Source organism: Trichomycterus rosablanca, chromosome 4 (assembly GCF_030014385.1).
Source record: "Trichomycterus rosablanca isolate fTriRos1 chromosome 4, fTriRos1.hap1, whole genome shotgun sequence".
Lineage (NCBI taxonomy): Eukaryota > Metazoa > Chordata > Actinopteri > Siluriformes > Trichomycteridae > Trichomycterus > Trichomycterus rosablanca.
In genome coordinates, this window is record NC_085991.1 from 30,285,950 (window position 1) to 30,311,854 (window position 25,905).

At 37.8% G+C, this 25,905-nt stretch overlaps 1 protein-coding gene across 1 annotated transcript in view; it reads left to right on the forward strand.

Moving 5' to 3' along the window:
- Nucleotides 1-25,905, forward strand: part of LOC134312304 (synaptopodin-2) — a 29,919-nt gene continuing 4,014 nt past the window's right edge. Inside the window, exons 1-3 of the mRNA XM_062994146.1 lie at nt 1-111; nt 18,188-18,339; nt 23,968-24,686. Coding sequence (XP_062850216.1) covers nt 1-111; nt 18,188-18,339; nt 23,968-24,686 — 982 coding nt within the window. The remainder of the gene's footprint in view (nt 112-18,187; nt 18,340-23,967; nt 24,687-25,905) is intronic.

Genomic DNA, 25,905 nt, shown 5'->3' on the forward strand with positions numbered 1-25,905 from the left:
ATGAGCGCGCTGTGGAATTACGCATGCGTGAATTTGCGGGGATGTGCACCCTGGGGCTTTCAACTGCGCCAGACTGACACTGAACCTCACAGACCTGTTCAGGTGCACCAGGTGAGCTTTAGTTAACCAAAAATAAGAATAAAAATGAGCACTTTAATATGCATTTATATTGATTTATAGATACATTTGTTATCCAATTCGGATTAGACGTGGACAGCTAAAACAACCATGAACCATGCACACAAACATTTTATTTGTTTAATTATTTAATTCTAAAAGTGGCAGTTCAGATAGATACAAATAAACATTGAAGAGGTTCACTATAATACTGTAATAATACTGTAAATCTGGCTTTGTTATGGCTTTATTCTATACTTAATTCTATCTAATGTTTTTTTTTCCCAGAATGTTTATGAAACTAAAAAAGTCACAGTAACACAGTACTTCATGCTGACTGTTCAATACAGTTTATTATTTGTTTCATTTCATTTCTAATATTGATTTATTTCGAATCTTTGAACTTTGTATCATCAAATAGATTTCTTTTATTTTCTAATAAACCCCTAATGCTGTACGTGTAAATTTAATACTGTGAGAGGTAACTGTATGTGTTGTATGTGTTAATTACCTAAAAAAATGTAATTAAACACTGTCCGTTGATTACATTTAGTCTGAAATAAATTCAGTGTATGAGGTGATTAAGTAAAATGTGGGTTAATTCACTTTAGTAGGTCATTAAACATTGTAAACTCAACACTGTAAAAAGCAATTAAACACTGTTTATTCAATATAATAGGGCTTTACTAAATGTAGTGTGAATTAAATAAACACTTAAAGGGGTGATTAACTTTAGTTTGGGGTAAATCAGTACTGTAAAGGTAATTACACACTGTAAGACTCCTTAATATATTGGGGGTTAAATGAATAAATCAACACTTTAAGATGACTAAATTAATTAATTAATTAGTTAATTTAACAAAGTTAACTGTGAGAAACGACTGTGTGTGTAATTCACTACCATAATAATCAGTAAATGGTGCACATACTGAACTAGAAAGTATTGGTGCAAGTAGTTATCCAGGCAACTGGAAGCCCCATGCAATAGTTCTACACTGTAAGAGGAATTGACCATAGCATGTATTTATTCAACAGTTAGAATAGTAACACAAATTGTTGCTGGCTGCTGACGTACTGACATCAGTCAAAAAGATTGAAGTATTGTAATTGATGTCTTCTGTGAGATTATGAAACTGTGTTGGTTTATTCAAGATTATAGTGATATTTTCTTTCTGTGTAGATTAGAAAAACCTTAAACAGTGGTTGGAATAATCTGTAATTTCTTTTTTTATAAAATATGCTTCAATGTCTCTGTCAGGTTTTGAGCTTAAAAGTTAAACTTAAGCTAGTTTGTGGCAGTTTAACAGTTGGGTGGTTGTTACCCAAGTGATAGCCATGATAAACAGCCAGTAGTCATGGACATGACTCTGAATTTAGTGTACTGTTGATGATGCAGTAACATTAAACAACGGCATTTTGCTGGCTCTGAGAAATAAAACTGCCCTGGCTGACTACATTTGTTATGTACAACACCCTTTTTATAATGGGGCTTAAAATATTTTACTACTTATAAGTTGAGTGTGGTTTAATACATGTATAGACTTGGTAAAATGTCTGCTTTTAAAATGTGAGTGAATAAAGTAGTGATGGTACACTTCTTCTTGCTCGCCTCCATCTCACTCAGGCAGGAGTCCTTATAAGGTAATCCCCAGCTGCTAGTGGGTCAGAGTGTGCTTACACTCTCATGGATATAACCAAAGTCCAAACAAGTAAAAACATGTAGTTTTTTTTTTTGGGGGGGCGTATTAATGTAGAGTTAAAAAGTGGCACAGAACTTGTGTTTATACAAGATTACAGCTGTTATAGAAGATTCTTTTTACATGCAGACGTAGATACTAAATTCACTTAGAGTGGGTAGATGTGACACATTGTTTTTTCTAAGAGTGCTGTTTCTGGCACATCTACAATCAGCATCATAAGACCATAGTGCAGTCAAACCATTAGCTAGTGGTTCTCAACCTGCAACCCACAACTCTTAAAGCCTATTATTACCATATATTACTACATAGATGCAGCCTGCAGAACTGTTCAAGCCCTGTTGATTTGTAGGTTTACAAGCATTCGTATTGGCTCTTAGCTATTATAGAGCACATCAGAGCAAGTAAAAAGATCTTCCAGTTATTTCTACCTACACTGTTGTTGTTATTCTCTTAAAGTTACTTCTTTAACTCAATTGATATGACAGCAAAGACCATGATGTATATAAAATGAAATAAAAAAAAAATTATACAACAAAAAAGTCTAATTAAACAGAGACAGCAATACATACAAAATAAATTTAATTATTAACTATTATAAAAACTTAGCCCCAGTACTTGTGGAACATCATTTTGCCTTGATAAACTCTAATAATAATTTTGGCAAGTGCTAACAAATTTCTGACACCTCTCTTGTGGAATCTTTGTCCAGTTTTAAGCTTGTTGAGGTTTGTTTAATGCTGCAACTGCTATCTTTTAATCCTACCATAGATTTTCTATGGGATATAATCTAGAAACTGAGAAGGCAACTCCAAAATATTCCAAGTTTAATTCCTTAACCAAGCTTTGATTGATTTGTAGTTGTGCTTGGGATCTGTTTTGATGGAAAGTCCACTTATGATAAGGTTCAATTTTACCACAAGACATATCATTTCTTCTCAAAATCCTGAGTGCCACTGATCATGGAGTCTGACCATGAGGTCCTTGGTTGTTAAGTGATCCTCTTATGTTTGCCACTGACACATTTGTCCCAGCTTTCATTTCATCCTGTAAGTCATTTGCAGAAACATGAGTTTTTCTTTGTTGTTCTAAGATTGCTAAGACATCTGGATGAAATTGTGGACTTTCTCCCACAGCCAAGCAGGTTTGCTGCTGTGCCATAACTTTGAAACTTATGGACAATACTCCCACTGGTGTCTCTAGTAATGTTCAAGGTGTTGGAAATGTATCTATAACCATTGCCCTTATAGAGCAATTAAATTATCTCCTTTCATAGCTTTTGAGACTAGCTCCTTAGTTAGTTTTTACTAACTAAGAACACATCTTTGGGTGGTGTGTCAATGCTCAGACTGGCAGCATTTTTTGCCCTGTAAATTGCTTGTCACTGATCACCCTGTGTTTACATCGAAAGCATAATCTTCGCCTGTAGGCATTTAGTTGCCATAGTTTAACAAACGCTAAGAACAAAATGCTATGGCACAACAGAGCGTATTAAAAATATATTTGATCACAAATCAGATTCTTTTCCACAGTTTTTACCACAGTTTAGACATGTTCCCACTAAAAATAAAAATCCTGGAAGGAAATCAGTTGTCTGTTCATTTCATCCCTGCACAGTGAATCACTAGCTGTGCAGTCAACATGACAAGTAAACTGCATTTGTTCTTTGCATTCACCGCTATGTCTATTTTTTCAGAAGTTTGACACTGTGACAATGCATTTCTCCTACATTTCTAGTAGGAACCAAGAATGGATCATACCGTTTCACGGTGGCATTGAGATAATGCACGTACCCCCTTGCTCAATTCTCAATTCCTTTTGGTAATCACCACTTCACTTCTCTCCATAAAGTTAAACTTTTTGCTCAACTTTTCATGTCACTGACTCTGCCCACTTCAAGTTGCTAATGTCTGCTCTGCCTCCTTTTACTGGAAATCACCAGCTCTAATTAAATACAAATGAGAACCTGTTGCTTTGTCACATAGTTTTGCTGCTGGCCTGAACGTACCTTAACACATGACAGGTGAATCAGATTAAGGGTAGTTATTAAGTTTTTAATGGATTAATCATGTTATCACACTTTAGGTCATACAGACTAGCAGTATGTTTCAAGATCAGCAATATTATGTAGGGGTTAAATACTTTTATGATGGTAGTATTAACAAAATATCCTGCTACTCTGAAATACTACATCATTTTTGGTTTAATTACTGTATCATTCATCTGATAAAGACTTAAGCCTTTAAATCCTAATTTAGCTCTGCAGAAAAGTTGTAAATCCATAATTTTCTTGAGGGTTAAATATTTCCAATTTCAACTGTAATAGTTACTAGATTAATACTTTTCCATGAAAAAAAAGAAAACAATTAAAGCCACCAGTAAACAAAAAACAATCTCAAAATATCTGAACGGCTTAATGTACGAGGGATCTTCAAAAAGTTTCAGCACTTTTATATTTTGGTTGGAAACGGTGAGGGTGGGAGGAGTAGTAATTGGTTGTATCCGAGAGACTGAGAGCAAGCTTTTAGCCCAGATCTGATTTCCACCTTTTTGGACTGCTCAAAGAAGCTTTAAGGGGAAGAAGATTTTCATGTGATGATGATGTGAAAGCAGCAATGCATCAGTGGCTACACGCTCAACCAAAAACATTTCTTGCTGATGGCATTGGTACGAAAGTTGGTATTAGTTATGTACTGTGTTTTTGAAATTCTTAATAAAAAGAGTTCAAAACTTTTTGAGGAACCCTCTTAATTCTTTATTTCCTGTTTTACTGATGGTGTTAAGGAATGCTGTCTAATATAAAAGTCTCTCATTGGTGTTAGACTGGGTTGCACTGATAGTGTATATGAAGGCCATATCATGATCCTGTAAAAGATCATACCGACCATTATAGAATTGGTCTGTTATTAATATTACTAATCAGATGATCAGTCCAAATAATTTTGTTTTGCAGTGTCCTTTTATGTTTTAAAATAATTCAAGTTGTTGAACACTGTCTTAAGTAAACATTGTTAACTGCATTTAAACTGTGGCTATAATATCTCCTAGTTACTACAGTTCACTGTATGCCGTATACATCTTATCACCTACACTTTGACGAGTGCAGTGCAGCCTAGCGTTGTGTACGGAGAGACACACCCTAAGAGCATTTTTTTTTTCATCTCTGTGCAGGCGCCATCAATCAGCCAGCAGAGGTCGTAATTGCACCAATCATGAGAGAGAGACCCCATCCGGCTTAGTCCTGCCCCCATCTGAACAACAGGCCAATCATTGTTCATGTGGCCGCTCAGCCTTAGCCGGCAGGCAGAGCTGAGATTCGATATGATGTATTCGAGATCCCAGCTCTGGTTCGAGCGTGTGTTTTTACCGCTGCGCCACCTGAGCGGCAAATGTCTGGTGTTTGATCATGATATAATTGACAGTTCTAGAGAATTCTGAGGACACTTAGTTTTTCAGTACCAGTTTGATTTGTTTTTATCAATTCTACATGTACCATGATGGAGACGTACATAGTATTGCATTATAGTGCATAATTCTTATGCATAGTGCGTAGTGCAAACTGTATAGAGAAGGAATAATTGTCTTGGCTGTTCTTCATAGTTTGATCTAATCCTCTTTGTTCTGCTTAAGAAACATCTAAATGCTGTAGCTTATAAAAATATTTGTGTAACATTGTGGGATAAGTTTCCTTTTTCATCATGGGTGTTCCTACATTTAAGTATTGAACTGGAATGCTGTCTGTAAGTTAGACTTTGTTTAATAATTACTGATTCTTTTTAGCTGAATAATTAGATGCCATTGCTTTAACAGTTTTGAGTGTTCAAAAACTTTTGACCATGTAGTTTATCTTGCATAGTTCTTTTTGTTTAATCATAACTGTTTTCTTAAGAGAAGCTGCTGTTGGCTTGTCATTGAGTATATAATTCTACTTTCGGAAATGTGCATTCCACTGACTTGAACGCTAGCCAGGAGTTACAACACTTGAGGCTAAAGTCAACAGTTTAAGACAGAATGGCATGTATGCGTTTGGTTTTTATTTGCAGTTGTGTCTGACATAAACAGCAGTTTAACTGTTAGTTTTTGTTTGGTCATCATTTTGGTCTGAAACAAATCCTGTCTGGATTTACACAGAACTCAGCCTATTACTATTAACTTTGGCTTTAATGTTCACATAGAGTTATTGAAGGTCTTGTCACAGTGCTTTTTGCGCTGTTTGTTATGGCTAAAAATGTGCCAGTTTCAGAAATTGTTGTTTGAGTGATTGCCATAGAATAAGAATGTATGTACACTGATCAGCCATAACATTAAAACCACCTCCTTGTTTCTACACTCACAGTCCATTTTATCAGCTCCACTTACCATCTAGAAACACTTTGTAGTTCTACAATTACTGACTGTAGTTCATCTGTTTCTCTACATACCTTTTTTATCCTGCTTTCACCCTGTTCTTCAATGGTCAGGACCCCCACAAGACCACCACAGAGCAGGTATTATTTAGGTGGTGGATCATTCTCAGCACTGCAGTGACAATGACATGGTGGTGGTGTGTTAGTGTGTGTTGTGCTGGTATGAGTGGATCAGACACAGCAGCAGTGCTGGAGTTTTTAAATATCGTGTCCACTCACTGTCCACTAGTTGGTCCACCTTGTAGATGTAAAGTCAGAGACGATTGCTCATCTATTGCTGCTTTTTAAGTTGGTCATCTTCTAGACCTTCATCAGTGGTCACAGGACGCTGCCCATGGGGCGCTGATGGCTGGATATATTTTTGGTTGGTGGACTATTCTCAGTCCAGCAGGGACAGTAAGGTGTTTAAAAACTCCATTAGCATTGCTGTGTCTGATCCACTCATACCAGCACAACACACACTAACACACCACCACCATGTCAGTGTCACTGCAGTGCTGAGAATGATCCACCATCTAAATAATACCTGCTCTGTGGTGGTCCTGGGAGAGTCCTGACCATTGAAGAACAGCATGAAAGGGGGCTAATAAAGCATGCAGAGAAACAGATGGACTACAGTCAGTAATTGTAGAACTACAGAGTGCTCCTATATGGTAAGTGGAGCTGATAAAATGGACAATGTGTGTAGAAACAAGGAGGTGGTTTTAATGTTATGGCTGATCGGTGTATATGTGTGTGTGTTAGCAAAACCCCATGTTTCAGTAATAGACATTCTGTTAGGCCAGTGGTTCTCAAACCTTTTAGACCGAGTACCACCCATTATCAAATCGAAACTTCCAAGTACCACCTATGTTTCTCATCACAGAACCACATAAGGCTCACATTAATTAGGTGTGTGTGTATATATATATATATATATATAAATATATATATATATATATATATATATATATATATAAATATATATATATATATATTTATATATATTTATATATATATATATATGTATATATATATTAGTGATGGGAATTATGGCTTCTTGACGGGAGCTGGATCTTTTGGCTCGGTTCCTTTCAAGGAGCCGTTCAAAAAGTGACTTCACGCTACTAGGTAAACTATAAGACACCCTCGATATTAACATCAAATTTGCATTAAATGTAGGCCTAATTCAAACATCACTTAAATGAGAAAGATTCATTTCAAAAGGCAAAAACACTACAGGGAAGAGGCAGACTGTGGTTGCATTTCATTAAGTTTCAGAAAAATCCTCTCTTGTACAGAGATGTGACTGTGTTTGTTTCTGCTTTAAAACATAAGCACAATGAAATAATCAGATTTAACAGAATTAAACAAGTTCATAGTTTATTTCTCAATTATTTGTAATTATACTACTATCTCTCTCTCTCTCTTTCTCTCTCTCTCTCTCTGTGTGTGTGTGTGTCTCGTTCTCCGCAATACTGAAAGTGTTTCGGATTTGAATATCGACAATACACAGCCTTTATTACGATTTACGATTAATTCCCCTTTACTGATGGAAGCTGAATGGGTGGATTACAGCCGATAAGAATTGTGCAGAAATAAAAGACTCGGCTCCTTTCGTTCATTTCAAAGATCCGTTCAATAGAATCGGCATGTGAGTGAGTGGGATGCGTCTGTTTAGCGGAGCAGCCAGGAACGAGATCAGTGAGCTTCAAACGCAGATCTGATCTGATAAAAGCGAGAGATCTACTGATAACTTTACTGATAACTTTACTGATACCGTTTCGGAAATTTCCAGATGGAAACCGCGAACGTGAAGTATAGACGTAATGAAGTACGGTGTCTGCGTAGCCCCGAATATTTTAAATAACACATTAGTTTTAATAAGATTTGTTTTAATTCAACTGATTTTATTAAAACAGAATTATAAGAATTTTATTAGTAATTTACACATTTTGTTATTTTTTATTTATTATTATTATAATTTTTTTTTTCGGTGCACTTTTCCGAGATTATCTGGTGTACCACCTCGTGCTGCTTCACGTACCACCAGTGGTACGCGTACCACAGTTTGAGAACCACTGTGTTAGGCAATTCATGTAATTGAGAAAAGGGAAAGTTTAAAATTGGTGCATCTAATCTGAGCAATGTGTAAGATCAGACATTTTAGCTGAGCAGTTAAATATTTGCCCGCTCTTGTGTGAAGTGTCTTGAGATGATGGAATGAACCCTCAAAAAGATATTTGAATCTGAACAGTGCTGTTGGATCATTCTGCTTTGCCAGCAAGTCATCTGGAAGTCATAACTTTACCTGCCTGAGGATTTAACATCTAAGGAAGAAATATCAAGAGAATAAGAAATGAATAGCAACATAAGAAATACTGTCTATTTCAAATGTGCTCTCAGAGCAAAACTGACCATACAAGAGCTGATTTTAGACTTGTGCTGTTAAACATGTGCTTGTGTCCGTGAGTGTGTCTGGGTGCATTTAAGAGGCAGTTTTCCTTATAAGGACGTTTGTTTCCTTCTTTTGTCATCAGTCGTTGGGGGAATTTTGGCATAGTCTCAAAAGTGGTGAAGTCATAACTTTTTACATACTTCAAGCTTCACAATACAAATGCAGCCTTTGAAAGCAAATCCTTTACCTGGGGAAGGAAAAAGATCTTGCAAATAACAACCATCACCTATGGCATGACCTGACTTAACTGTATGTAATGAAGCTGATGTCATACCTTTTACTCATACTGTAAATCTGTTATATCATTTTGCCCAGGACATGTACCATGGTACTCTTATTATTACTGTATATCCATTATTCATACAACTCCAATCCAATTACCCGATTGCATTACGCTTCCTCTCTACTGATGTTGATCTCTTATTGAGGAGAGCCAAGACTAACACACGCCAACCCTCCCCGACACATGCTGTAGCCAAATGCATATTTTCATCTGCACGAGGCAGGTTTATATGTGGATCAGGTTTGTGTATGGAGAGCCACACCCTGATCAACGCATTATCCCTCGTCTCTGTGCAGGCGCCATCAATGAACAACAGCCAACCGCTGCGCCACCTGATGGGCATCATTCCAGAAGTTTTAAAAGGGTTACAGTCCCATGATTGGGTTGGACGTGATGGGGTGTAGATCTGGTGGTCCTTTATCTATACCTTGATTGATCTAGGACATGCCAATTAAGCACATGCACCATGTGTCTACAAAGCCATTAAATGCTGTTCTGCCAGGTTTCTAGACTGCCCTACATGGACTAAGATTTTGGATTCCTTAAATCTTTTCTTGATATTATGTTGAAAGATCTAAAAAATGACCTAGATTCTTGGTGGATACTTTTTTAAATATGATACAATTAACCTGCATATTGTGAAATGTTTCAAAGTGTGTAACTTATTCTACAGTATTTTATTATATACTATATACATATTCTTTGAAGTTTTCACTCTTTTATTGCCCTGTTCCACCTTACTGTTTGGTGTGTAGCAGGCACCTAATTCCAGATTTGTGTATTTTCCAAAAATACAATCAAGTTGGCCAGCCAAAACAACAGAGAAAGGGCATGTCTTTGTTTTATTATCAGTTAAATGAGAGTTCAAGAGAATTAACAAATCACAGATTCCTCTTTTACTTGCATTTTACAAAATGGCCCAACTTTTCTGGAAATGTGGGTTGTGCAGGGGCTACATAACTAGATAGATAAGCAAGTATCTCTTTCATTACAGCATGTTGATATTCTGCTCAGAAGCTTGTTTACATTAATACAGTTTCTGCTATTGTTTTCCGAATGTAAATATACCCATATCTGCTTAGAAATAGTGAAGTTCATTTAAATCTTTTAAAGATTAAAAAATTTTACTCAATTATATAATTTAGTGATTATGTGATTATATGATTTTTATGAAATTTTTTATAAACATTGAATTAAAGTTGAGAAAATGCAAAATAATAAAGTTTTCATTAGTAGTCTCAGACTTTTGGCCGCCACAGTCTGTATATAGCTTTGTCAAAATACAGTGATAACCAGGCCCACACAGTACGACAAGCACAAGTATCAGACCAGTACTCAAACTCATCTATGGCTTAATCTCCATATCATTTAGCCAACATCTAAAAGCCTAATTTTTCTTAGTTTATTTTGCCTTGGTCCTGGAAGTTGTTAGCTAGCGGAGCAGCATTTTTGCTGTAATTGTTAATTATTGCTTCTGTTGTTCTTACTTCATTTATATGTCATGATATGTTTTAAAATATTTTTTATAGTTTTCTGTGCAATTTAAGTTGTGTGCTTGGAGGTAACAGAGTTTTTAAATGTTTGGTGCAAACATTGTGATGTTATTGAGCTTCATGATTTGGGTAAATCTTTTCAGTTGTTAAATTTTAGATGCAGTAAAAATAGGTCATGTGTAGCATTATTTTAAATGTAACATTACCATAATGTTTTAACTTTCTTTATCTCTCTCTGTTACTCCTAAGAATCAATAAGAAAGTGTAGCCTATTTTCCCATCCTTTTTTGGAGAGACATCTGGGTAAGTGCTGATCCTGGTGGTTCAGGCAACCCTCTGTTTCTGTTTTAACAATCACACAACACATACTGCATCCATGGCAGATCCATTAATGGATAATCTAAACTGTTCCATTGCTGTTACAGTTAAGATAAAGCCAACATCGTTTCAGTTTTATCAGTTTATCTGTCAACTGAACTCTTAAACAAAACCATATAAAGCAAATTACAGAACACTCTAAATAACAGCCAATATAATGGATCAACACTGGAAATAAGCAAGTAAAGAGCTAAACAAATACTAATATTTGTTCATTTATTTACTGACTTACTCCTTCATTATACTTACTTCCTTCATAATAAAAGATGGGATAGGTATAGTGGTACCGGGAAACAATAAGCACATGGCAGAATTACATCATGGACAATCAATCACAGCACAAAACACTCACTTATTAAAACATACACGCAGTTTATAGTTATCAATCCACCTTCATTGTGTTTTAGAGGGCAAGAAAAAAACACATGAAGGTTCTGAAAGACAGTGATTAGTGCAAGGCCGTATTTACAATATAAACTGGGGAGACATGGTTTAAATTCAGGACCGTGGTACCACTGTGTCATTCCAGGCAAACATGTTTTAAAATATAGTGATAACACGTATAAATGTAAAACAAAATGTGTGTTTTGGAATTATCCCTTTGGAATTATCTGGATTTCTTACTCAGCTATACATGTGGTCTAATTTTTGGAAAGTCACATAGCTTGATTGTTTACAACAATTTGTTTTGTAGCTTTTTATCAGATCATCACATTTTAACCTTCTTATTCTCCTAGTTTTGACATATATAATTCCCCATTGTATTTGTGCCTTCTGACACAAACACAAAACCTAGATTGGACTAATGGAGGCTAGCACGTGCCTCAACTTACACATCTGAAGATTTCTCAATTGTGACCTCTAAACAATTCTGCTCAGCGTTGTCTTTATGCAAACTATATATATTATTCGTAGCTGTTTTTCAATTTAATTCTTTACTTGTAGTCTTTTTTTTATCACTCACACAAGTGAATCTATCTATTAAAATGATAAATTCAGATATAAACTTTACATTGTTTCTGCATTTAACTATGCATTCAATTATGCATTGTTTAAAAAACACATGAGGACTGGAATAACTGTACCTTTATAAAAGCCATTTAATTTCATTTGAAGTGATGTCTCACCACACAACATGATTTCACACCACACACAACATTTTCATTACTAAATTTACTGTAATTATTTTTGTCGTGTTAACCATATAGTGGTAAATATGTATAAAAAGAAAGCAAAACGCATTAATTAACAGTTACAGGTGTATCTGATTTATTTTAGAAATGTTTATATTTTATACTTTTTTGTAGATAGATAAATTCTTTATTAATCCTTTGCAGGAAATTTCTTACATTTAAAATTTTAAATACAATTTTACATTTTAAATTTTAAATACAATTTTACATTTAAAATTAAATTTTAGTATTACACTGCAGGAGATTGTTTACCTTAAATTGCAAAAAAAGATACATCTTCCATCTAGAAGTCGTTATATAAAACATTACATTTTGCATTACTGACACAAGTTTGGAGGTAAAACACAATAATAAAACACATTGTTAAGTATATTAATAAATATAACTTTGACCACCAGATGGCAGTGTTTACATATATCTCTGTGTGTGTGTGTGTGTGTGTGTGTGTGTGTGTGTGTGTGTGTGTGTGTGTGTGTGTGTGTGTGTGTGTGTGTGTGTGTGTGTGTGTGTGTGTGTGTGTGTGAACGAGAGAGAGAGAGAGAGAGAGAGAGAGAGTATACAGTATATGAGCCCAGACCAACATCAGTGCACGGCCATACAAATGCTTTTTGACTGTCACAAATCCCCACAGACATACTTTCAAGTCTTGTAAAAAGCCTTCTCAAAGTGTGGCTGTTAGTATAGCTGAAAAGATCACTTGGAGGTCATTTGTTTTAATAAATGTGATGTCCAACAAGCTCATAACATAATGGCAACATTACATAGTGGTAAATGCTTTACTGTCCCAACTTTTTTGGAATGTGTTGCAGGCTTGAAATGCAGGAATGGATGAATATTAACAAGAAAAATGAAGCTGTTCAGACAGAACATGAAATATCTTGGGTTAATACTGTCTGCAATTAAATAACAGTCATAGTAAATGAAATGCTGCATTTATTTTTAATTGCATTTTCCATACTGCATACACTTACCCAACTGGTTGCCATTCAGTGATATTTGCTGCAATTTTTAAAATGCCATAGACATGATGAGTAATGTACAACAGGTTAGTAACATGATTTATGTTCAAGATCAGATATACAGTGTATCACAAAAGTGAGTACACCCCTCACATTTCTGCAGATATTTAAGTATATCTTTTCATGGGACAACACTGACAAAATGACACTTTGACACAATGAAAAGTAGTCTGTGTGCAGCTTATATAACAGTGTAAATTTATTCTTCCCTCAAAATAACTCAATATACAGCCATTAATGTCTAAACCACGGCAACAAAAGTGAGTACACCCCTAAGAGACTACACCCCTAAATGTCCAAATTGAGCACTGCTTGTCATTTTCCCTCCAAAATGTCATGTGACTCGTTAGTGTTACTAGGTCTCAGGTGTGCATAGGGAGCAGGTGTGTTCAATTTAGTAGTACAGCTCTCACACTCTCTCATACTGGTCACTGAAAGTTCCAACATGGCACCTCATGGCAAAGAACTCTCTGAGGATCTTAAAAGACGAATTGTTGCGCTACATGAAGATGGCCAAGGCTACAAGAAGATTGCCAACACCCTGAAACTGAGCTGCAGAACAGTGGCCAAGATCATCCAGCGTTTTAAAAGAGCAGGGTCCACTCAGAACAGACCTCGCGTCGGTCGTCCAAAGAAGCTGAGTGCACGTGCTCAGCGTCACATCCAACTGCTGTCTTTGAAAGATAGGCGCAGGAGTGCTGTCAGCATTGCTGCAGAGATTGAAAAGGTGGGGGGTCAGCCTGTCAGTGCTCAGACCATACGCCGCACACTACATCAAATTGGTCTGCATGGCCGTCACCCCAGAAGGAAGCCTCTTCTGAAGTCTCTACACAAGAAAGCCCGCAAACAGTTTGCTGAAGACATGTCAACAAAGGACATGGATTACTGGAACCATGTCCTATGGTCTGATGAGACCAAGATTAATTTGTTTGGTTCAGATGGTCTCAAGCATGTGTGGCGGCAATCAGGTGAGGAGTACAAAGATAAGTGTGTCATGCCTACAGTCAAGCATGGTGGTGGGAATGCCATGGTCTGGGGCTGCATGGGTGCAGCAGGTGTTGGGGAGATACATTTCATTGAGGGACACATGAACTCCAATATGTACTGTGAAATACTGAAGCAGAGCATGATCCCCTCCCTCCGGAAACTGGGTCGCAGGGCAGTGTTCCAGCATGATAATGACCCCAAACACACCTCTAAGACGACCACTGCTTTATTGAAGAGGCTGAGGGTAAAGGTGATGGACTGGCCAAGCATGTCTCCAGACCTAAACCCAATAGAAGATCTTTGGGGCATCCTCAAGCGGAAGGTGGAGGAGCGCAAAGTCTCGAATATCCGCCAGCTCCGTGATGTCGTCATGGAGGAGTGGAAAAGCATTCCAGTGGCAACCTGTGAAGCTCTGGTAAACTCCATGCCCAGGAGAGTTAAGGCAGTTCTGGGAAATAATGGTGGCCACACAAAATATTGACACTTCAGGAACTTTCACTAAGGGGTGTACTCACTTTTGTTGCCGGTGGTTTAGACATTAATGGCTGTATATTGAGTTATTTTGAGCTAAGAATAAATTTACACTGTTATATAAGCTGCACACAGACTACTTTTCATTGTGTCAAAGTGTCATTTTGTCAGTGTTGTCCCATGAAAAGATATACTTAAATATCTGCAGAAATGTGAGGGGTGTACTCACTTTTGTGATACACTGTATATACAGTGTATCACAAAAGTGAGTACACCCCTCACATTTCTGCAGATATTTAAGTATATCTTTTCATGGGACAACACTGACAAAATGACTTTTTGACACAATGAAAAGTAGTCTGTGTGCAGCTTATATAACAGTGTAAATTTATTCTTCCCTCAAAATAACTCAATATACAGCCATTAATGTCTAAACCACCGGCAACAAAAGTGAGTACACCCCTAAGAGACTACACCCCTAAATGTCCAAATTGAGCACTGCTTATCATTTTCCCTCCAAAATGTCATGTGATTTGTTAGTGTTACTAGGTCTCAGGTGTGCATAGGGAGCAGGTGTGTTCAATTTAGTAGTACAGCTCTCACACTCTCTCATACTGGTCACTGAAAGTTCCAACATGGCACCTCATGGCAAATAACTCTCTGAGGATCTTAAAAGACGAATTGTTGCGCTACATGAAGATGGCCAAGGCTACAAGAAGATTGCCAACACCCTGAAACTGAGCTGCAGCACAGTGGCCAAGATTATCCAGCGTTTTAAAAGAGCAGGGTCCACTCAGAACAGACCTCGCGTTGGTCGTCCAAAGAAGCTGAGTGCACGTGCTCAGCGTCACATCCAACTGCTGTCTTTGAAAGACAGGCGCAGGAGTGCTGTCAGCATTGCTGCAGAGATTGAAAAGGTGGGGGGTAAGCCTGTCAGTGCTCAGACCATACGCCGCACACTACATCAAATTGGTCTGCATGGCTGTCACCCCAGAAGGAAGCCTCTTCTGAAGTCTCTACACAAGAAAGCCCGCAAACAGTTTGCTGAAGACATGTCAACAAAGGACATGATTACTGGAACCATGTCCTATGGTCTGATGAGACCAAGATTAATTTGTTTGGTTCAGATGGTCTCAAGCATGTGTGGTGGCAATCAGGTGAGGAGTACAAAGATAAGTGTGTCATGCCTACAGTCAAGCATGGTGGTGGGAATGCAATGGTCTGGGGCTGCATGAGTGCAGCAGGTGTTGGGGAGTTACATTTCATTGAGGGACACATGAACTCCAATATGTACTGTGAAATACTGAAGCAGAGCATGATCCCCTCCCTCCGGAAACTGGGTCGCAGGGCAGTGTTCCAGCATGATAATGACCCCAAACACACCTCTAAGACGACCACTGCTTTATTGAAGAGGCTGAGGGTAAAGGTGATGGACTGGCAAAGCATGTCTCCAGACCTAAACCCAATAGAACATCTTTGGGGCATCCTCAAGCGGAAGGTGGAGGAGCGCGAAGTCTCGAATATCCGCCAGCTCCGTGATGTCGTCATGGAGGAGTGGAAAAGCATTCCAGTGGCAACCTGTGAAGCTCTGGTAAACTCCATGCCCAGGAGAGTTAAGGCAGTTCTGGGAAATAATGGTGGCCACACAAAATATTGACACTTCAGGAACTTTCACTAAGGGGTGTACTCACTTTTGTTGCCGGTGGTTTAGACATTAATGGCTGTATATTGAGTTATTTTGAGGGAAGAATAAATTTACACTGTTATACAAGCTGCACACAGACTACTTTTCATTGTGTCAAAGTGTCATTTTGTCAGTGTTGTCCCATGAAAATATATACTTAAATATCTGCAGAAATGTGAGGGGTGTACTCACTTTTGTGATACACTGTATATGTAAGATCAGAGTACTTGATCACCTGGAATTTCAGCTAAATTTTTAGGCCTCCTGCCACCTTTGCTTATGGTATAAAATATGGTACTAAATTAAAATGTGTATGCCAATTCAGAGTTTCAGTCATGTACCAACCTTAATATTGTACTGGTGCATCCTTTGGGTTGTGTTTATCTAAACTGCTTTTCCTTCAGTTTTGTAACCAGACAGGAAAGACCATTTTGGATGAGTCATTTGTTGCGTTATACAAGCTTACTTTTATGACGGATTTGTAATGTGCGGAGTCAAAGTAAAGGTCAGTAGTAAATGTTATACTCAAGTGCCACCATTGCTCCTCTATTCTGGACTGACTGTGGATGTGTTCTCTGTCCAGGAGAATTGTTTGGCTGTGTAACATGCAGCTGTTGTGCAGTATAAAATATGGCTATATATAAATGTTGCCAAATAAGGAGGCAACATAAGCTTTGATTTCTTTAGTTAAGGTTTTAGACCCAGAAGAACTATAGAAAATACAGATACTATATAGCCAAAAGTATTTGGACGCCTGATCATGAACCTGTTGTACATTCCATTCCTGTAATGTGGCGGCTGCTGAAGTAGTTTAACAGCTGATCTGCGTTGGGTCTTATCTTTCTGTGTTGTCATTTTTGGCTGGCATAGGAGGTATAGAGGCACACATGCTTGGTGTGTCAGTCATCTTTTGATTGACAATCACCTGCCCCTCGAGAGTGTTACTTTGCTCCAAATGGAAGTTTATCCATGTATAATATTATATATGGCAGCTTCTATGGTGGCACACATATTTTTTTTCTAAAGTGGTGACACTGGGCTACTGTAATGCCAGCATTCTTTAGCTTTCTGGGAACTTGCCAGTGTTGCGGTGTTTTGAGCCTCACTGTGGAACCACCCTGGGAAAGCGGACTGCCCCAGAGGTGGCAGGAAGTCCCTTTTCCATTGCCGACCCCACCTGTAACCACGTTATTCACAGAGAGCGCCAGTTGGTGGGGTAGGGTTTTCTCGTGTGCATGGCTGATTCTGAGGATTCCCCATCTTTCCTTTCTCCAAGAGCTAGCTTGTCACAGATAGTGGGGTAGGCTGTAATATTGTGACGTCCCATGCTTAGTTTTGCGCTGTCCCTGTTCTATCCACTTTCCCCGTTGTGGGCTGTGGATATTGTTGTGTCTTTTATTTGTTACTGTGTTTCTGTTTAGTTGGCTAACTCTTGTATTTGAGATAATCAGATTATCCCCTTTTTGTTACTGCAGTATTGTTCTACTTAAAACATCTTGCACCTGGGATCTATTTCTATTCTTGCAGATGTGTGGATTTGCCTTGCAATTCAATAGGAAAGCACATCTGGCCCCACTACAATTCCTAAACCATGGGCATTAATACAGAGTTAACTCACCACTCTTCTGAAATGATTTTACAATCTTTTGGGGTATGTAAATATGACAAGCCTGGCACACAATCAAAGTTCAAATTTATTCTAAATATATTCAGTGGATTTTAAGCCAGGGCTTTGTACAGCTCTCTTGATTTGTTTAACACCAACTTGTTGAACAAATTCTTTATAGACTTTCTGGACTAGGCATTCTGGAGCAGGAAAAGTCTGAAAAAGTCCATAAAAAGTCCATCCCTAAATGTTTGCCACAAAATTGCAACAAAAAATCTATTATATAATTGATTGTAAATATTTGTGAACAGTAAGTGAGGCTAAAACACCTGAACTCAGTAATTAGGAGAAATGTTTACAATGTTTTAATATTATTGTCTTAAACAAGACTCACCTAGTGTTTTTTTTTTCCAAAGGTTGAAGAAGGCAGTCATGCATCCTTGGCTGGTTTGTGTGAGGATGATGAGCTTGTTTCTGTGAATGGAGTATCCTGCTCCAACCTCAGCCTTGCAGAGGTTATTGTTTTCATCGAGAATGCCACTGACTGCTTGCAACTAGTAGTAAAAAGGTATTTAATGATTAAAATAAAACTCTCTGACTTGCAGATCTGTCATCAGACTTTTGTCAAATAAATTGGTCTTCTTAAATCAATAAAATGAATTTAAATAAATGTAAATTTTCAGAAAACAACTGAAATGGCCTCATACATGTTTGGTATAATTACAAACACCAGACCATATAAATATTAATATGCAAATTAGAAATCCCCCAATATCCTTTCATCCGACAAATCCAGCTGGCTGAAATTAAATTAAATTCAAGAAGAATGCAAAATAGAAACATATTCACCGTGATCTCAGACTTTTGGTCATCATATACAGTATATATACAGTATATATATATATATATATATATATATATATATATATATATATATATATATATATATATATATATATATATATATATATATCACAAAAGTGAGTACACCCCTCACATTTCTGCAAATATTTCATTAAATCTTTTCATGGGACAACACTATAGACATGAAACTTGGATATAACTTAGAGTAGTCAGTGTACAACTTGTATAGCAGTGTAGATTTACTGTCTTCTGAAAATAACTCAACACACAGCCATTAATGTCTAAATAGCTGGCAACATAAGTGAGTACACCCCACAGTGAACATGTCCAAATTGTGCCCAAATGTGTCGTTGTCCCTCCCTGGTGTCATGTGTCAAGGTCCCAGGTGTAAATGGGGAGCAGGGCTGTTAAATTTGGTGTTTTGGGTACAATTCTCTCATACTGGCCACTGGATATTCAACATGGCACCTCATGGCAAAGAACTCTCTGAGGATGTGAGCAATAGAATTGTTGCTCTCCACAAAGATGGCCTGGGCTATAAGAAGATTGCTAACACCCTGAAACTGAGCTACAGCATGGTGGCCAAGGTCATACAGCGGTTTTCCAGGACAGGTTCCACTCGGAACAGGCTTCGCCAGGGTCGACCAAAGAAGTCGAGTCCACGTGTTCGGCGTCATATCCAGAGGTTGGCTTTAAAAAATAGACACATGAGTGCTGCCAGCATTGCTGCAGAGGTTGAAGACGTGGGAGGTCAGCCTGTCAGTGCTCAGACCATACGCCGCACACTACATCAACTCGGTCTGCATGGTCGTCATCCCAGAAGGAAGCTGACGCACAAGAAAGCCCACAAACAGTTTGCTGAAGACAAGCAGTCCAAGAACATGGATTACTGGAATGCCCTGTGGTCAAACTTGTTTGGCTCAGATGGTGTCCAGCATGTGTGGCGGCGCCCTGGTGAGAAGTACCAAGACAACTGTATCTTGCCTACAGTCAAGCATGGTGGTGGTAGCATCATGGTCTTGGGCTGCATGAGTGTTGCTGGCACTGGGGAGCTGCAGTTCATTGAGGGAAACATGAATTCCAACATGTACTGTGACATTCTGAAACAGAGCATGATCCCTTCCCTTCGAAAACTGGGCCTCATGGCAGTTTTCCAACAGGATAACGAACCCAAACACAACCTCCAAGATGACAACTGCCTTGCTGAGGAAGCTGAAGGTAAAGGTGATGGACTAAACCCAATTGAGCACCTGTGGCGCATCCTCAAGTGGAAGGTGGAGGAGTTCAAGGTGTCTAACATCCACCAGCTCCGTGATGTCATCATGGAGGAGTGGAAGAGGATTCCAGTAGCAACCTGTGCAGCTCTGGTGAATTCCGTGCCCAGGAGGGTTAAGGCAGTGCTGGATAATAATGGTGGTCACACAAAATATTGACACTTTGGGCACAATTTGGACATGTTCACTGTGGGGTGTACTCACTTATGTTGCCAGCCATTTAGACATTAATGGCTGTGTGTTGAGTTATTTTCAGAAGACAGTAAATCTACGCTGCTATACAAGTTGTACACTGACTACTCTAAGTTATATCCAAGTTTTATTTCTATAGTGTTGTCCCATGAAAAGATATAATAAAATATTTGCAGAAATGTGAGGGGTGTACTCACTTTTGTGATACACTGTATATACACATACATACATATACAGGTCCTTCTCAAAAAATTAGCATATTGTGATAAAGTTCATTATTTTCCATAATGTAATGATAAAAATTAAACTTTCATATATTTTAGATTCATTGCACACCAACTGAAATATTTCAGGTCTTTTATTGTTTTAATACTGATGATTTTGGCATACAGCTCATGAAAACCCAAAATTCCTATCTCAAAAAATTAGCATATTTCATCCGACCAATAAAAGAAAAGTGTTTTTAATACAAAAAAAGTCAACCTTCAAATAATTATGTTCAGTTATGCACTCAATACTTGGTCGGGAATCCTTTTGCAGAAATGACTGCTTCAATGCGGCATGGCATGGAGGCAATCAGCCTGTGGCACTGCTGAGGTGTTATGGAGGCCCAGGATGCTTCGATAGTGGCCTTAAGCTCATCCAGAGTGTTGGGTCTTGTGTCTCTCAACTTTCTCTTCACAATATCCCACAGATTCTCTATGGGGTTCAGGTCAGGAGAGTTGGCAGGCCAATTGAGCACAGTAATACCATGGTCAGTAAACCATTCACCAGTGGTTTTGGCACTGTGAGCAGGTGCCAGGTCGTGCTGAAAAATGAAATCTTCATCTCCATAAAGCTTTTCAGCAGATGGAAGCATGAAGTGCTCCAAAATCTCCTGATAGCTAGCTGCATTGACCCTGCCCTTGATAAAACACAGTGGACCAACACCAGCAGCTGACATGGCACCCCAGACCATCACTGACTGTGGGTACTTGACACTGGACTTCAGGCATTTTGGCATTTCCTTCTCCCCAGTCTTCCTCCAGACTCTGGCACCTTGATTTCCGAATGACATGCAAAATTTGCTTTCATCCGAAAACAGTACTTTGGACCACTGAGCAACAGTCCAGTGCTGCTGTTTCTGGTTCAAAAGTGGCTTGACCTGGGGAATGCGGCACCTGTAGCCCATTTCCTGCACACGCCTGTGCACGGTGGCTCTGGATGTTTCTACTCCAGACTCAGTCCACTGCTTCCGCAGGTCCCCCAAGGTCTGGAATCGGCCCTTCTCCACAATCTTCCTCAGGGTCCGGTCACCTCTTCTCGTTGTGCAGCGTTTTCTGCCACACTTTTTCCTTCCCACAGACTTCCCACTGAGGTGCCTTGATACAGCACTCTGGGAACAGCCTATTCGTTCAGAAATTTCTTTCTGTGTCTTACCCTCTTGCTTGAGGGTGTCAATGATGGCCTTCTGGACAGCAGTCAGGTCGGCAGTCTTACCCATGATTGCAGTTTTGAGTAATGAACCAGGCTGGGAGTTTTTAAAAGCCTCAGGAATCTTTTGCAGGTGTTTAGAGTTAATTCGTTGATTCAGATGATTAGGTTAATAGCTCGTTTAGAGAACCTTTTCATGATATGCTAATTTTTTGAGGGTTTTCATGAGCTGTATGCCAAAATCATCAGTATTAAAACAATAAAAGACCTGAAATATTTCAGTTGGTGTGCAATGAATCTAAAATATATGAAAGTTTAATTTTTCATATACATTATGGAAAATAATGAACTTTATCACAATATGCTAATTTTTTGAGAAGGACCTGTACATACAGGGTGTCCCAAAAAGAACTGACATTTTAAATTTGCTGAAATTCTTTCGTGGCAAAACCAGAGTTAGAGATTTTTAAATTGCTGTCATTAGTAAATGTTGAGGTTAAATCATGAAAAGATACACAATCGAACAACGCATAGAAATTGTAAAAATTCACTTTAAAAATGGTGATGTGAACTGGCCACCAAGATCATGTGACTTGACGCCGTTAGACTTCTTTCTTTGGGGTTATCTTAAGGATAAAGTGTACACCAGCAAACCACAATCCATTGAGGACCTCAAAGAAGAAATTTGACACAACATTGCTGAAATTTCTCAGCAATTATGTCAATGTTAATGTCATGGAAAATTTCATCAAAAGAGTGTTGCCACGGTCGAGGCGGTCATTTGTCAGATGTTTTGTTTCATACATAACCTCCATGTCTTCACTTTCAAATAAAGCAAAAACATTATTAATGTTCAAATAAAAAAAAAAAAGTGTTTTATTAAAAAATTTAAATGTCAGTTCATTTTGGGACACCCTTATACTGTTTTTCTCATGCAAAAGCTTCCAGCTCTTTGAGGTTTGATAGTTTTTGTGTTACAACTGTTGTCGTAAAATTCCACCAAAGATTTTCTAAGGGACTTAAATCTGGAAACTGAAAAGGACACTGCAGGATATTCTAGGACTGATTCCTTAACCAAGCTTTGGTTGACTTGGAAGTGTGCTTGAGATCATCACCAATGTTTAACTTTACCACAGAAGGCATACCATTCCTTCATTCTTCAAAATGCCATGGCATTTCTGTAAATCCAAGACACAAGTCAAGTTTGATAGTTCCTGCACCATAAAAGTATTCCATCTGGAATAGCTGCACCCTTCCTGTGCCTTCATCAGATTATTTGCCTGTTCAGTATCACAGGGATTTTTTTCTTTGTTGTCCTGTTTAGATTGCTAAGGCCTCTGGATGAAATTTCAGGCTTGCTTTTATAGTTAGGCAGTTTGCTGCTATACCACAATTTTGGAACTTCTGGACAGTACTCCTAATAGTGTCTCTAGGAATGTTCAAGATTGATGTCTAATATACTCCATACAACATAGTGGTGGCATCTTCAGACGTTTTGGGGACCTTGTCAATAATTTGATTTGTTGGTCATCCAATTCCCAATTTTGACTTAAATGGAAAAATGTGACTTCTGTTTTGAAATAACTAAAAACAGACTAGGAAACAGAATTATTAAAACAAGCTGCTTAAGAGAAAGGAATCCATTAAGAACCATGTTCTTAGTTTGAGAAATGACATTTTAAAAATCAGCAACAGCCCCTGCATTTGTTAAGCTCTCTAAACACACATGCATTCATGTCTTCAGATATGACAGGCAAGTCAAAGTGTTTAAACATTGCTTGACAGTTTAGAGAGCCTGATGAAACTGAAATGCTTTTATCTTAAACATGTATTTTATTTTAGCTCTTATAAAAAACTAATATTAAAAATGTTTTCTGACAGAAATGACTGATCCCTTCCCTTCATGTAATGTTCTGCATTGCTTTTTATACATGTCTTTGATTTCATAGAAGCTTTAAACACCAAGAGCATTTTGATTGCTTATTTTATGGGAAGAGACATTTGTTGTCTTGTTAATGTCAGATCTGACCTTTGGCTTAACCAAATGGCAAAATAGTTGCTACATGGTAGGGTCCTAGCTCAAGGTAGTAGATGCCTTTTGTTAGTTATATACAAGTACATATAAAATCTAATTGTGCTAAAATCTTGGACATCATTTAAAGACAAATTTACCCCTTGTTTAAATTGCCGTTAACTGACGTATGGTTATTATGCCTCTTCTTTTGACTGTAATGTTTTGTGTGACCTTAAAACACCCATAAAATAAAAAATCTGGCCAATTAAACACAGTGACCTTTTTTTTTAATAGTGTCTCAGTGATTTAAATTGATGATTTATCACAACTCATGACATTGTGTTACAGTATTTTAATTGCTGTACAATTATAAGTATATAACATACAAAATATGTAACAATTAATATATGTTGTTCCAACCATTATTTCTCTGTTATAGGTGCTGTTTACACCCTGAAGAACAGTCTCATTCTGTTAACAATACTTTTCAAATTTGCCCAATAAAACCCCAGAAGGAGACCTACAGGTTTACAGAGTCACAGGAGAAACATAATGGCAAGACAGATAGTAATGATGCCATCAACACTGTGGTCTGCACCCAGTTTTGTATCCCAGCTCCAAAGGAGAGCGTTGAACCAGACATCAAAGTCTCTAGTGAAGTCCCTAGGTTAGAAATCATCCCAGGATCTGTGGTGGAACTGCAGCTGTCACTGGCAAAGACCACCCTAGAGAAGAACACCAGTTGTACGTCACTAGGCAGTGCTCGGGGAGTTGAAGTGGACTTTAACAATCAACCAAACAATGAAGATGACAATACAACAACCAGTGCTCCTGGCTCCTCCTCCTTCTATATACCACTACATGAGAGACAGCCTCTAGGTCAGCGAGGCGTGCTTGTTAGCTCTCCATCTGCTTTGCTGGGACAGGTGGACATTACTTTAGAGCCTATTGGGAGGGACTCTGAAACGGAATGGGTGGAGGCCTGTGAGACTGAGGATAGGGGGGGTAAACAAGTGGATTACACTGAGACAGAAAGAGGGCACACTGGCCAGGCTGCTACCTCCTTTTCTGTCTCCTTTGGAATTCCATCAGAAGAACGGGACTCTGAGTCTGAGAGGGAGCTCAATCAGCCCAACAAGCACCGGGCAAGGCACGCCAGTAAGTCCTTTTTACTATTTAAAAGTGTATTGACATTTTTTATGCTGTATGCTGGTGCCATTTGGTCCCTGTATTTTACAAAACTGAATAAATTTCTTATTTTGCTATGTACATGAACTAGTTAGTTATATATTGTTTTGTACTAAGGATTACTCTAAACAATAACTTATTTTTTAAAAAGCACTCAAAGGCATTAAAATGTTACATTATTTTAAGCATTAATATGTTTAATTTAAGTACTTTTTTCCCTGTCTAGATTTTCTATAATTTGGAGCTTTATATCACATAACTAAATAAATATTATAATATTTTAGACGTTTGTACTGAAAATGAAATGAAATTGGAATGTCTTTACTTATGGCTGCAGTGTGGAGGGACCTGGATGATGACATGGTGAGGATAAGAATAAAACACAGGGCGTGTTTAACACTGCTGATAGTAGAGCAACTTGATAGACACCAGCATGTGTGTCACTGTTCAGTTACCTGATCCTTTTAATCTGGCAGTCTTAGCAGCACTGAAAATGGAAGTATTCTGTTCTCATTTGTATTAGTTCCATATTGAAAGTCTACATATCAAACATGAACAGGAGATTCATCAAATATTTATTTTTTTATTTGCTAAGTAAAAGTGATTTAAAAAGAGAAATGTCTCTAGACCATTACCTTTGGGGTTTAGACATAACTATTTTAATAGAGACTTATAAGCCAGGTACTTATTTTTATCAAATGATTCTTATCAACTAAAGTGAATAATATCTGTAAAATACAAAGTAATTTATTGCTTTATTATTGAGTTATTTGGGGGAACAGATTACATACCTCCATAAATAAAATACTCAAGATAATGCAACTATACCACTCTCTCAAGTCACATGTTGAATTTGCTGTACTAGCTACAAGGTCTGTTGTGAAAAGAAGACCTATGTATTTCACTTACAAATTGTAATGTTAAGTGTACAATTACAAATGACATCTTGCAAAGGTATATTAATAACACACACCTTAATTTTGACACAGATGTTATACTGAGGTCTAATACTTTTTGTCAGAGCATTAAAAAACACAAGTGATTTTTTTTCCCCCACATCTTAAACTGCCTTTTTATCCTTGGTAAGAAATAATGTAACACTATCAATAGAAGTACAGTATTTTAGCTAGCACTAAATTACCAAAAGATAAAATATACAAAATAAATTATAAGCTTACAACAATTTGGT